The sequence below is a fragment of the Arachis hypogaea genome, chromosome 17 (genome assembly GCF_003086295.3).
Source record: "Arachis hypogaea cultivar Tifrunner chromosome 17, arahy.Tifrunner.gnm2.J5K5, whole genome shotgun sequence".
Taxonomy (NCBI): domain Eukaryota; kingdom Viridiplantae; phylum Streptophyta; class Magnoliopsida; order Fabales; family Fabaceae; genus Arachis; species Arachis hypogaea.
Genome location: NC_092052.1, coordinates 90,567,316 through 90,580,800, shown reverse-complemented (window position 1 = coordinate 90,580,800; position 13,485 = coordinate 90,567,316). Strand labels below are relative to the sequence as shown.

Here is a 13,485-nt window from a genome sequence, read left to right as displayed (position 1 = left end):
TTAAATCTTATAAAATAAAAATAAATACACAATTATACTAAATTAAAAAATATTCTAGCAAAGCATAATAAATACATTCTAAAGATTCACAAGCATTATAATGATATAGTATATTAGTACATAAAATAATAGATCCAACTATCCAATTGAACAATCATTCAACAACAGAGAAAAAATGAAACATGTCTAAAGTCTAAACTACTAATTTCCATGTATCAATGAATATAAAGAGGATTACAAATTAAGTCTAAAATTAAAATAAATAAAAGAAAAGAGAATAAACAAAGACTTTAGTGCCCTGAGTACTAAGTTCCTATCAGTTGTGTGTGCCTGAAAATCATTTGAACATACCCCACAAAGAAAGAGAATTTTTTTGTTGGAGCCACTTATGTTGCCTGCTAGTGCCTTTACAAAATGCTGAATAAATTTAGAGTGCCCTTCATAAGTGGCGGCAGTAATGAGATTACCATCCACCACTGTTGCTAGTGTCTGGTTCAACCCAATGAGCACCAGAGGCAACCGGTGCTGGTTTAACAGGAGGAAAACCGGTAAACTTGTGATCTTTAGCTACACCTATAGCCGCCAGAATCAACTGTCCGAGGCAAATGGAAGCAAGTGCTTTTCCAGAACTGAAAAGCTTGATCACCAGTGCCACAAGAGGATCATGAGCAAGATACTCTAGCGCTCTTCCACCCAGTAACATCACCCTGTCATAGTTTGCAGCATCAATTGAAGTCTGGTGGGAAGATATGCATATAGAAAAATTAGGAATAAGGTAGAAAAACTAAAGCAAAAGTGTCAATGCACATTGGTTATCTCTATAAAGCAATTAAATAAATCAGTGCAGATCAATTAAATAAGTGCCGTATCTGAAATAATGAACAAGCCATAAACTAAAGGTACATTTCTGATCAAGCCCAGAAAAATATAAGTTAATAACAAGAAATTAGCCTTATTAACCAAAGCTGGAAGTTCAGAAGAAACAGAATAAAAGTCTACATATATATCAGCAGGTAGGAATATTCACAAAGATCACAATAAAAGTCTGCATATATATCAAAGCTGCAACTGAACTGAGAGATACCACTTCAAAGTGATTTCAAATTCAGAAGCAATAATATTCACAAAATAGAAAAGTACACTCATGCCACTCAAAACAAATTGCTGTCAATCAGAAATTCAATATTCTTCATTTAATCTTCTTTTGAATGATTTTCAATGGTTATAGCCTCCTCAACAAAAAGGATAAAAAAGTACCTTGAAGGATGATTGAATTGTATTCAGAATAATTCTTCCATCAGACAAAGTACCTTGAAGGATGATTTTGTATTGATGAGACAGCAGAAGGGAAGTTACCAACAAATTTTACTCGATCACCTGCAAATTATTTAAGCCTCATGTTAACCTTTAGGTGCTATGCAATATGTACAATAGGAAGTAAATTTGGAGATAGTTGCTCAATTTTTAACAACAAAACAGCACACCTGTTTTAATAGTAGTGCCTTTTGATGAAGCAGTAGAAACCTCCTGCTTCAGCATAGCCTGAGAACTTATTGTGGATCCACCCACAATTTCAGCATCAACACTAGAAGCTGGTTTACTATGTTTTAAAGAAGCAGCATGTGTACTTCTCTTGGCCAACACAGATGGTCGTTCAGGCTTTGAACTTTCTTTAGCAGAATCAACTTCCTTTGATGGAGTTCCCTGAAATATCAATCACATAACAAAAACTATTATTATTCTGTTTATATTAACAGCGATTTAGGAAGAAATCATCTCAACAATACAAACAGATAATAAGAAGTAGCAAAAGAATATCTAAGAAAACGTACACCAGGTAGTGAAAGGGAATCCACAATTAGTAGCCTTGCACCAAAATGCTTTGCAAGTGCCTTGGCAAGAGTCTCCCGATATATATCCGAACCTACACAGGAATCGCTTAATGAGAGCACTTCTTGATTACAGAAAGGGGAAAACAAAGCATTAACAAGAATGAAGGAACTACCTGCAACTAAATAGAATAAGGCTAATAAGGCTAATTTCTTGTTTGGTTACTACTTCAACTGAGATAAAATATGAATCTGAATTATATATCAGCAGAAAAACCACAAGAGAAGGACAGGTCAGAAAAGTCTATACTTGTTAACAATAATTTAGAAACAAGTTAATCAGATTTATATTTTGTAACTCATTAACATAGAGATATCTAACTGATTTGGATATCTAACAATAATATAGGATGAAATAATCACAAACAGCACAATATAATCACAATTAAGTCACAAAAGCACAAAGAACAGCAGTACAACAGCATATTTACAATTAATAATCACAAACAGCAGTAAGAGCTAATCAACAATCAATTAATCAATCAATGAAAAATTGAAAACATAAGTCATTCAAGAATAATTCAAAGATCAATAACCCTTAGGAATAGAGCAAAAAACCGAACAATGTCATTACACTATTACAGTGAGCCACGAACAGAGCATGGACCTTCGAAGACGGCGAGCTGGCGACAAACACGACGAAGGACGACGCCGAAGAACTACGAAACAGGACAGGAAAGCAAACATTGGCGAACGAGGGATTGAGGGACCTCCAGAATGACGAACCTAGTGGCGATCTTGAGCGCGACGAGCGGCGACGGTGAGATTGATGAAGGCTAGGTGGAGGCTAGGGTTTTCACAACCTTACAAGGAAGAGCTGCGAGATGGATGAACGGCGGCAGAGCACGACTAAGAACGATGAGCAGACGAGTGAGACGGTGACAGTGGCGCACGATGAAGGAGGGCACAATGACAGGGAGATTGAAGAAGCGGCTAGGGTTTTGTTATTTGGTGCTCTGGTAGGAAAGAAGGAATGACGAAGATAGAGTGCAGGGCTTTGATGATGACAAGAAATAAAAGGAAACAAAAAAAATTCACTAAGTGTCCTATACATGTGTATTTGGCATTTTTACATTAGGCAGCGTTTTTAAAGCCTACCCAAAACTTAACAAATATGCTACTCTTTAAAAGCGTTTCCTTTGGTATGAAAATTGTATTTATAGATATTAACATAAGGCTACGCTTTATAAGTGATTTCTATAATACCTAAGGCTACACTTTTTAAATGATGCCGCATTTGTGTATTCTTTTCTCTTATAAAAAGGCAACACAGAGAAAAGCGTACCTATTCTATGAATAGGCTATGCTTTTCAAATGTAGCTTAAAAAAAGTGTGGCTGAATGGGTATTTTTCTTGTAGTGAAAGCATTAGCTTACCATGGTTCGAGGGAAATACTTAGATTTCAGTCCGGAAAATGTAAGGCTGGCATTCAACTTGCCAATGATGGAAGAAAACGCACGCCCTTACACTAGAAGGGTCAACTTTGATCAAAGGTTGGATCAAGTCCTCATGGACATATGTGTGGAAGGAGCTCAATGGAATGTTGACTCAAGAGGCAAGCCGGTTCATTTGAGAAGAATGGACCTTAAGCCTGTAGCTAGAGGATGGTTAGAGTTTATTCAACGCTCAATCATTCCTACTAGCAACCGGTTTGGAGTTACTATAGACCAGGCCATCATGAGATTATACCTCAAGAACTCTACAAGGTGGCTGACAAGTCTTCCACTTTGGCAAGGTTAGCCTTTCCTCTCACCTCATTTGTCAGCTCTGCAATTCGGCTGGAATTGACATAGAGGGAGACATCCTCATTGAAGAGGATAAGCCCATCACTAAGAAAAGGATGGAGCAAACAAGAGATCATGGACCTCAACAAGAGCATGAGGAAATTCCTCACCATGAAACCCCTGAGATACCTCAGGGGATGCACTTCCCTCCACAAAACTATTGGGAGCAAATCAACACTTTCCTAGGAGAATTAAGTTCCAACATGGGACAACTAAGGATGGAGCACCAAGAGCACTCGATCATCCTCCATGAGATTAGAGAAGATCAAAGAGCTATGAGGGAGGAGCAACAAAGACAAGGAAGAGACATAGAGGAGCTCAAGAGCACCATTGGTTCTTCAAGAAGAGGAAGATGCCACCCTTACTAAGGTGGACCCGTTCCTTAATCTCCTTGTTCTTATTTTCCTGTTTTTTGGTTTTTGAGCCTTATGTTTTATTTATGTTTATGTCTTTACTATATGATCATTAGTGTTTAAATGTCTATGTCTTAAAGCTATGAATGTCCTATGAATCCATCACCTCTCTTAAATGAAAACTGTTTTAATTACAAAAGAACAAGGAGTACATGATTTCGAATTCATCCTTGAAACTAGTTTAATTATTTTGATGTGGTGACAATACTTTTTGTTTTCTGAATGAATGCTTGAACAGTGCATATGTCTTTTGAATTTGTTGTTTATGAATGTTAAATATGTTGGCTCTTGAAAGAATGATGAAAAGGAGAAATGTTATCTGATAATCTATAAAATCATAAAATTGATTCTTGAAGCAAGAAAAAGCAGTGAAGAACAAAGCTTGCAGAAAAAAATGCAAAAAAAAAGAGAAAAATGGCAAAAAAAAGAAAGAAAGAAAGAAAAAGAAAAAGCAAGCAGAAAAAGCCAAAAGCTCTTTAAACCAAAAGGCAAGAGCAAAGAGCCAATAGCCCTTAAAACCAAAAGGCAAGGGTAATAAAAAGGATCCAAGGCTTTGAGCATCAGTGGATAGGAGGGCCTAAAGGAATAAATTCCTGGCCTAAGCGGCTAAACCAAGCTGTCCCTAACCATGTGTTTGTGGGGTGAAGGTGTCAAGTGAAAACTTAAGACTGAGCGGTTAAAGTCAATGTCCAAAGCAAAAAAAAAGAGTGTGCTTAAGAACCCTGGACACCTCTAATTGGGGACTCTAGCAAAGCTGAGTCACAATCTGAAAAGGTTCACCCAGTTATGTGTCTATGGCATTTATGTATCCGGTAGTAATACTGGAAAATAAAGTGCTTAGGGCCACAGCCAAGACTCATAAAGTAGCTGTGTTCAAGAATCAACATACTGAACTAGGAGAATCAATAACATTATCTGAATTCTAAGTTTCTATAGATGCCAATCATTCTGAACTTCAATGGATAAAGTGAGATGCCAAAACTATTCAAGAGGCAAAAAGCTACTAGTCCCGCTCATCTGATTGGAGCTAAGTTTTATTGATATTTTGGAATTTATAGTATATTCTCTTCTTTTTATCCCATTTGATTTTCAGTTGCTTGGGGACAAGCAACAATTTAAGTTTGGTGTTGTGATGAGCGGAAAATTTATACGCTTTTTGGCATTATTTTTACATAGTTTTTAGTATGATTTAGTTAGTTTTTAGTATATTTTTATTAGTTTTTAAATAAAAATCACATTTCTGGACTTTACTATGAGTTTTTGTGTTTTTCTATGATTTCAGGTATTTTCTGGCTGATATTGAGGGACTTGAGCAAAAATCAGATTCAGAGGCTGAAGAAGGACTACAGATGCTGTTGGATTCTGACCTCCCTGCACTCAAAGTGGATTTTCTAGAGCTACAGAACTCTAAATGGTGCGTTCTCAATTGCGTTGGAAAGTAGACATCCAGGGCTTTCCAGAAATATATAATAGTCTATACTTTTCCCGAGTTTAGATGACACAGCAAACTGGCGTTCAACGCCAGCTTCCTGTCCTATTCTGGAGTTAAACGCTAGAAACAGGTTGCAAAGTGGAGTTAAACGCCAGAAACAGGCTATAAACTGGCGTTCAACTCCAAGAGAAGCCTCTACATGTGTAAAGCTCAATGCTCAGCCCAAGCACACACCAAGTGGGCTCCGGAAGTGGATTTCTGCATCGTTTACTCATTTCTGTAACCCTAGTAACTAGTTTAGTATAAATAGAACTTTTTACTATTGTATTTACGACTTTTGTCTGATCTTTGATCAGTTTTATGCTATCTTAGACCTTTATGGGGGCTGGCCATTCGGCCATGCCTGGACCATTATCACTTATGTATTTTCAACAGTAGAGTTTCTACACACCATAGATTAAGGTGTGGAGCTCTGCTGTTCCTCATGAATTAATGCAAAGTACTATTGTTTTTCTATTTAATTCAAGCTTATTCCTATTCTAAGATATTCATTCGCACCCAAGAACATGATGAATGTGATGATTATGTGACGCTAATCACCATTCTCACCTATGAACGCGTGCCTGACAACCACTTCCGTTCTACATGAAGATGAGATAGAATGAGTATCTCTTAGGTATCTAATACAGGGGACCGAGTCCGAGATATTAGAATCTTCGTGGTATAAGTTAGAATCCATGGATGGCCATTCCTGAGATCCGGAAAGTCTAAACCTTGTTTGTGGTATTCCGAGTAGGATCTGGGAAGGGATGGCTGTGACGAGCTTCAAACTCGCGAGTGCTGGGCGTAGTGATAGATGCAAAAGGATCACTGAATCCTATTCCAGTATGATCGAGAACCGACAGATGATTAGCCATGCAGTGATAGTGCATTGGACCATTTTCACTGAGAGGACGGGATGTAGCCATTGACAACGGTGATGCCCAATATACAGCTTGCCATGGAAAGGAGTAGGAAGGACTGGATGAAAGCAGTAGAAAAGCGGAGATTCAGACGGAACAAAGCAACTCCATACGCTTATCTGAAATTCTCACCAATGAATTACATAAGTATCTCTATCTTTATTTTACGTTTTATTTATCTTTTAATTATCAAATCTCTAAAACAATTTGAATCCGCCTGACTGAGATTTACAAAGGTGACCATAGCTTGCTTCAGGCCGACAATCTCTGTGGGATTGACCCATACTCACGTAAGGTTTATTACTTGGATGACCCAGTGCACTTACTGGTTAGTTGTGCGAAGTTGTGACAAAGTGTGATTCACGTTTGAGAGCACCAAGTCTTTGGCGCCATTGTTGATGATCACAATTTCGTGCACCAGTGCCTCATCTGACTCATCACTATCAGAAGAGATAACTATATTGTCAGGGTCTTCCTCATGGTTTTCTTCCTCTTCCATGTCCTCCTCACTTTCTGGAGTAGTGGCTGATGAACTACTGCTGGCCACTAGAACTATGAAAGGGTGACTACCAAATAGAATACAGTCAGGAGAAGGGGGTAGAGCCTCCATAATCTAATTGTGCTCAAATCCCTGCTGCTCATCAAGAACAGGTGGCTCAGATGGCTCAATCGGCTCAGGTAGGGGATCAAGTTCACGTGATAACATAGGAATACCCCACTCATCAAGGACAAAAGGTGCAGGAGGTGCTTCATGAATATGTTGTACTGGTATAGGCTCGTCAGGTAGAGGGGGCTCAGGTAGTGGAGGACTCTCGTGTCCATCTGAAGAGGTGTAAGGGGTAAGAACCGGGAATTTTTTGTAAGCTCGAGGTTTACAGTTAAGTTCGTTTATAATGGCCGTGATCACATAATCATAACACAATCCAGACAATATATACATAACATGTTATAAATGATACACAAGAGCCATATGCACAATCACATCCAATATGCAATCCTGCAATTATGCACAAACAAAGCAAGAAACAGAAAAGATCACAAGAATATAGAAGAGAATGATGCACAAACAAGTATGATGCATGTTTGGTCCTACTGCAGGTAATGAGCTCATTTGGCAGTTTCGACCTGCACCTGACGTAATTTGACCCTCCAAGTCAGATTAGGCTTTCCCAGAACTTAATCTCAAATTAAGTACCGCATACCTCTACCAAGTACTCTCAACTTGCAAGGCTGGTATTTTCTCAGATCTCAATATACCACAGGTATGCGAGTCAGGCCTCTACCAAGTATTTTGCTTGCAGGGGTGGTACTTTCTCTACCGTAGCCTATATGGGAAGCAACAACACAATATGGGCGTTCCCATATAATAATCTCAAGCATTGCCCGAAGGCTCATAAATCACATATATCGATATTTTCCATCATTTAATAATTCATCTTTATCAATTCTTCATAGACATAAATCAAACATCACAACATCACTATAACCTCATTTTACAGTTCTCTGGTTACTCTATAAAACCAACCTACTGCTACATAACTTTTAACTTCTTTTTTTACTAACAAGTTTACAAGTTTCTGAATCTTATTTCATAACTTTACATACCTCTATACCTTCTTTTATATCTTCTCTTAGGTGTTTATTGAAGAGAGTTAGGAAATTATGGGCTTAAAACTACCTTTTTATCAATATTTTATATTAAAATAATAATATTTTATTCAAAACTTTTAAAAATTGCATTTTGACCCCTGAACTTTTGAAAATTATATTTTGACCCCCTTAACTTTTAATATATATACTTTGAACCCGCAACTTTTTATTAATTAACTTTCAACCCCAAATCTTTTAATAATTAAAATTTGACCCCAAATCCTTCAAAAATAAAGCTTTTATTATTCTTCAAGAACCAAAAACGTTTTCAAAGAAATTCATCAAAATTTCACTTGATTTTCAGCTAGTTTTTTTATTTTTTTGGTAACCGATTTTTACCCGATTTTCACCAAACCAAAGAGCAACATTTTCAGACAATAAAACCTACCAAAATCACTTGAAATCACATAGTTTTCCTGGTTGAAAGCCCATGGTTTCCACAGCAACAGCAATAACCTTCAATAACTTGACTTTCAAGCATTAAGACAACATGATTTCATGATTAAATAATCATATAAACACTTAAAATCAAGCTTCAAACAACCAAATCTGATTTCACACATAAAAAACATAATCAATTATTGATTAATTTACCAAAACTTACCTCCTTTGCTTCTACCAAAAATTGATCCAAGAACAAGTTTCCAAAAGCACTTTTACACCTAATTTAACATAAAAAACAACTTTAGAACAATATGAACCATGGAGGCTAAAGCTTCATGGTAATGAAAAGATGGAGTTCCTCACCTCAAAGCTGCTAGAAATTACGTTCTTTTTAAGCCTAAGGTGAGTGAACAAGAGATCCTAAGAGAAAACATGAAGAAAACATGGTTATCATGGTTTTCCACCATGACCGAAACCTTGAGGAGGGAGGAGCAGCCATCATACCTTGATTAACTCCATGAAAGTTAGCATAGAAATGAAGAGGAGAAAGAGGTGAACACTTTGGTCACATTAGATTTTTGATAGGGATTTTAGTTTGAGAAAGAACGGAGATTGAAGTTCAGGTATCCATGGAAGTTCTCTTGGTTTCTCTCATGAGTTTCTAACTTGTTTTGGAAGCTAAAATGATGATAATGATGGAGCTTAGGGAGCCGTGGTTTAGGATAGAGATCATCCTAAGGTTTGGTGCAAAAACATCTTAAGAAAGGATAATTACTAAAGCTAGGTGTATTAGAACTTAAGTAATTACACTACTAATGGATAAAAATAAGTTACTTAGTGTAAATGACACTAGTAATTGGATAATCATAAAAATTAAAGATCTATGATGGTACATTAACAAGGCTAATTTCATTTAAGAATGCCAGTATTATCCTTTACTGGTAGATTTCTAGCTCAATTATTATACTACTAAATATAGATCAACGTTAATCACAGCAGATAAGATAATAATATAATATTCTGGATAAAATAATAACATATAAATATTATATTAATATAATTTTTCTCTCAAAACTCGGGACCGGCTCGTCAAAATGAGACCAGCCACGACAATCAAAATTTTGAAATTCGAACCCGAAGTGGCTAAAAAATGCAACTTTTCACCACGTGCCTACTTAGATCAGGAAAGGTGTCTGGTGCAGTTAAGCTACTGACTTAGCAGCTTGATGAAATAGCACCTGTGCACCAGAGGTGCTTATTTACACTAAACTTCCTAAAAATCCATAAAAATTCAGTTTGATCCCAAAAAAGCACCGTTCTTCGGGGCTAGACTGTTACACTTTGGAGCCAAATAACAACAACAATGTTGCTATTCCTAATGCTCCTGAGAAACTGAGGAGGTCTCTTGGTTCTTACACTATCCTGAATCCCTCTTTCTATGGCAGTAGCATTATTGTACCCCCAGTGAATGCTAATAACTTTGAGTTGAACTCTCAGCTCATTACATTGGTGCAACAGAATTGTTTGTTTCATGGATCACCGTAGGAAGATCCAAACTTATTCGTCTCAAATTTTCTACAAATCTGTGATACGGTCAAGACCAATGGAGTTCATCCTAATGTCTATTGGCTATTTCTCTTCAAATTTGTTGTCCAGGATAGAGCTAAACAATAGCTTAATGCACAGCCCAAGGAATGTCTTGACACATGGGATAATGTGGTCAACAAGTTCTTAACTAAATTCTTCCCACCTCAGAGGCTAACCAAGTTAAGAACCGATATTCAGACTTTCAGATAGCAAGAGGGTGAATCTTTTTATGAAGCTTGGAAAAGATACAAGGGTATGCTCAGAAAGTGCCTTTCGGACTGGATACAACTATGGATTTTTTATGGTGGAATTACTTAGGCCGCTAGGACCTCTTTGGATAATTCTGCAGGAAGATCACTTAACATGAAAAAAACACCGAAGAGGCTCTAGAGTTGATTGAGATGGTTATCAATAACCAATATTTATACTCTTCTGAGAGAACTACCAGGAAGAAAGGATTCATGGAACTAGATTCTATAGATGCCATTCTTGCTCAGAATAAGGCCATGTCTCAACAATTAAATGCTATCACTCAACAGTTGGGAGGACTACAAGTTTTAGCTGTTAATATCCAAGATGTTCCTTATGAAATGAGTAGTGGAACCCCTCAAGGTGAGAATTTTAATTATGGTTAATCTCCCACTAAACAAGTTAATTATATGCACATTTCCTCTAGATCTCCCAACAATGATCCTTTCTCTAAGATTTCTAATCCAAACTGGAGGAATCACCTAAATTTTGGATGGGAAAATCAACCACAGAGGCATCCAAATTTTAACAACAACAACTGCCAGTTTTAGTCTCCTCAACAACACAATCCACCATCCATTTCTCAAAAGACCCTTAACTTGGAATCTTTAGTTGTAGAACTTTTCAAGAATACTAATAGTTTCATGCAGAAAACCAGAGCTTCAATTAGAAAATTAGAGGTTCAGATGGGTCAACTAGCCACACAAGTTGCTAAAATTGATAAAAGGTCCACCAATACCTTTCCTAGTAACACAATTCCAAATACAATAGAGGAATGCAATGCTATCACCTTGGTAAGTGGACAAGTAGCAGGTATAGAAACACAGGTTACTGAGGAGCCGGTTGAAAAAGAATACCCAGAGGTGGTACAAGCCAAGGAGAAGCATGACCCTGAGAGGCATCCTAACAACCCTTTTCTGGCTGATGTTGAACATTACAAGGTAAAGTCTCTGGTACCTGAGGACAAGTCTAAAATTTATTATCCTCAGAGGCTTCAAAAGGAAACCAAGGACAAGCAATTTTCAAAGTTTATGGAAGTTTTTAGGAAGTTGCAAATTAACATTCCTTTTGCTGAGATCTTTGAGTAAATGCCTCTCTATGTTATATTCATGAAGGAGTTGCTATCCAAGAAGAGGATTTTAAAGGGAGATGAAATAGTGGTCATGACCAAGGAATGTAGTGCCATCATTCAGAGTAATTTGCCAAGAAAGATGTAGGATCTGGGAAGCTTTCAAATTCCATGTACCATCGGGAGCACAACCTTTGAAAAAGCCTTGTGTGATCTAGGAGCAAGCATCAATTTAATTCCCTTGTCTGTGATGAAGAAGCTGCAAATTAAAGAGACACAACCAATAAGAATAACATTACAAACAGCAGAGAAATCTCTGAAACATGGACATGGAATAGTGGAAAATATCTTGATCAAAGTGGGGAAGTTCTTCCTCGTAGCCGACTTTATCATTCTTGACATGGGAGAGGATGACAACGCCTCTATAATCCTAGGAATACCATTTTTAGCCACTATGAGAGCTCTAATTGATGTAGAAGAGGGGGAATTAGTGCTTAGAGTGCATGAGGAGCAACTAGACTTTCATGTCTTAAAAAATATGCATTCATCAGGTGAAGAAGAGAGGTGCATGCAGACTGAGCTTATTGATCCAAACATTCAAAAACCCCTTGATGATGCACAACAAGGTATGTAGCTCAAGCCTCCTTTGGTGACAATCAACAAAATCCTCCCTGACATCAATTCTATGTTTGGTATTGGGAATGTAGCATCAAGAAAGGAGGAGGCTTCTAAGAAGAAAGTACCCAGGGGATGGAGAAACAAGATCCCCACTGAAGATTTCTCACTAGGGTTGAAAGTGGTGCTAACTCACAATCCTTCTTTGCCATACAGTGAATAAAATCCTTTCTCCTGAGCATATTGAGTTACTCTATAACACCCTAATATTTGAATCCTTATGCTTGAGTCATAAGTCAATGATATTATGGTGGTACGACTCTCAGGTGGATTATAATACATACATATATATCATTGAAAGGAACTATAAATCAAGAAGCCTGAAAAGAGTGAAAATAAAATCGCAAAGTCGTAACACTTGCGTATCGACAATTAGAAGAAAAAGCGTGAATCGAAAAAGATATGAAGATAAAGCCATAAAGAAGAGTAAGAATAAGACAAAGTATAGATATATAACATATGTAAATAGCCACTAGTCGTGACCCTCGAAGATTAGGTCGGCTAGGGTACAGTATAAGAGTAGTTGACAATAATATCTCCTAATCTCTCCCAAATGATACATAAAGGCCTCTATAGGCAAGTGCCAAAGGAGATCAATACAAAATATAAGTTTTCAAAATTAAAGTGGAGAGATTCTAAGCAAAATATAAAGCAGAGAAAACAAATGTCTTTGCCATCTCTCAGATGAACCACAGCTCACTACTGAGCACCTGGACCTGCATTTGAAAAATAAGAAATATATATAGAATGAGAACCTCCGACCCATGGGTTCCCAGTATGGTAAAAGTGACAAATAAATACATTGCACTATAATAAAAACTCACTAAGCATCTTAAACTTCCTTTATTCATTTATTCATCATAGGTTCTCACTAATCTAGGAATTAGGCAACTGTTCTAGGGGATACCAAGTCTAGTCAACTCCTCATCCTTCTTTCCAAACCTCTTAACACTCAATTCCGAACAACACCATAGCCAGTAAATTGGAACTTAGTGCTTAAATATCAATTATCTCATTCTCTACCTGGAGCAAGTGAAATCACTTCATTGCGTCTACCTAGGGAGCTCAAATTATCTCATTTAGTAATCATCATCATTATTCAATCATATCACCAAATCATTTCAACAAGAACAACCCTCAGCGGCAACCGACACCAGCATGAGGGGCCTCTCAGTTGTATAAACACAAGCAAATACAGACAAGTTATACACAATTAAGGTACAAGTAGAACAAGTAGCATATAATCAAGTAATATAGCATATATGATTTAGCAATGCAAAACAAATAGGCAAACCCAAACAAGTCAAACATATGCATATTATGTATGCCTGTCCTACTAGCCATGAACTCACGTGTTGGTTACTTTCCATAACCTGACACATTCGGTAGCT

The 13,485-nt window shown here is 37.2% G+C and overlaps 1 protein-coding gene across 1 annotated transcript; it reads right to left on the bottom strand.

The window, feature by feature from the left end:
• Positions 1-644: 644 nt before the first annotated feature.
• Positions 645-7,090, bottom strand: LOC112763510 (uncharacterized). Its single transcript, XM_072221908.1, has 6 exons — positions 6,899-7,090; positions 2,497-2,548; positions 1,833-2,005; positions 1,485-1,704; positions 1,311-1,377; positions 645-736 (listed from the first exon to the last, which is right to left on the bottom strand). The coding sequence occupies exons 1-6, from the start codon at positions 7,088-7,090 to the stop codon at positions 703-705; spliced, it is 738 nt and encodes a 245-aa protein (XP_072078009.1). The 3' UTR covers positions 645-702.
• Positions 7,091-13,485: the final 6,395 nt, after the last annotated feature.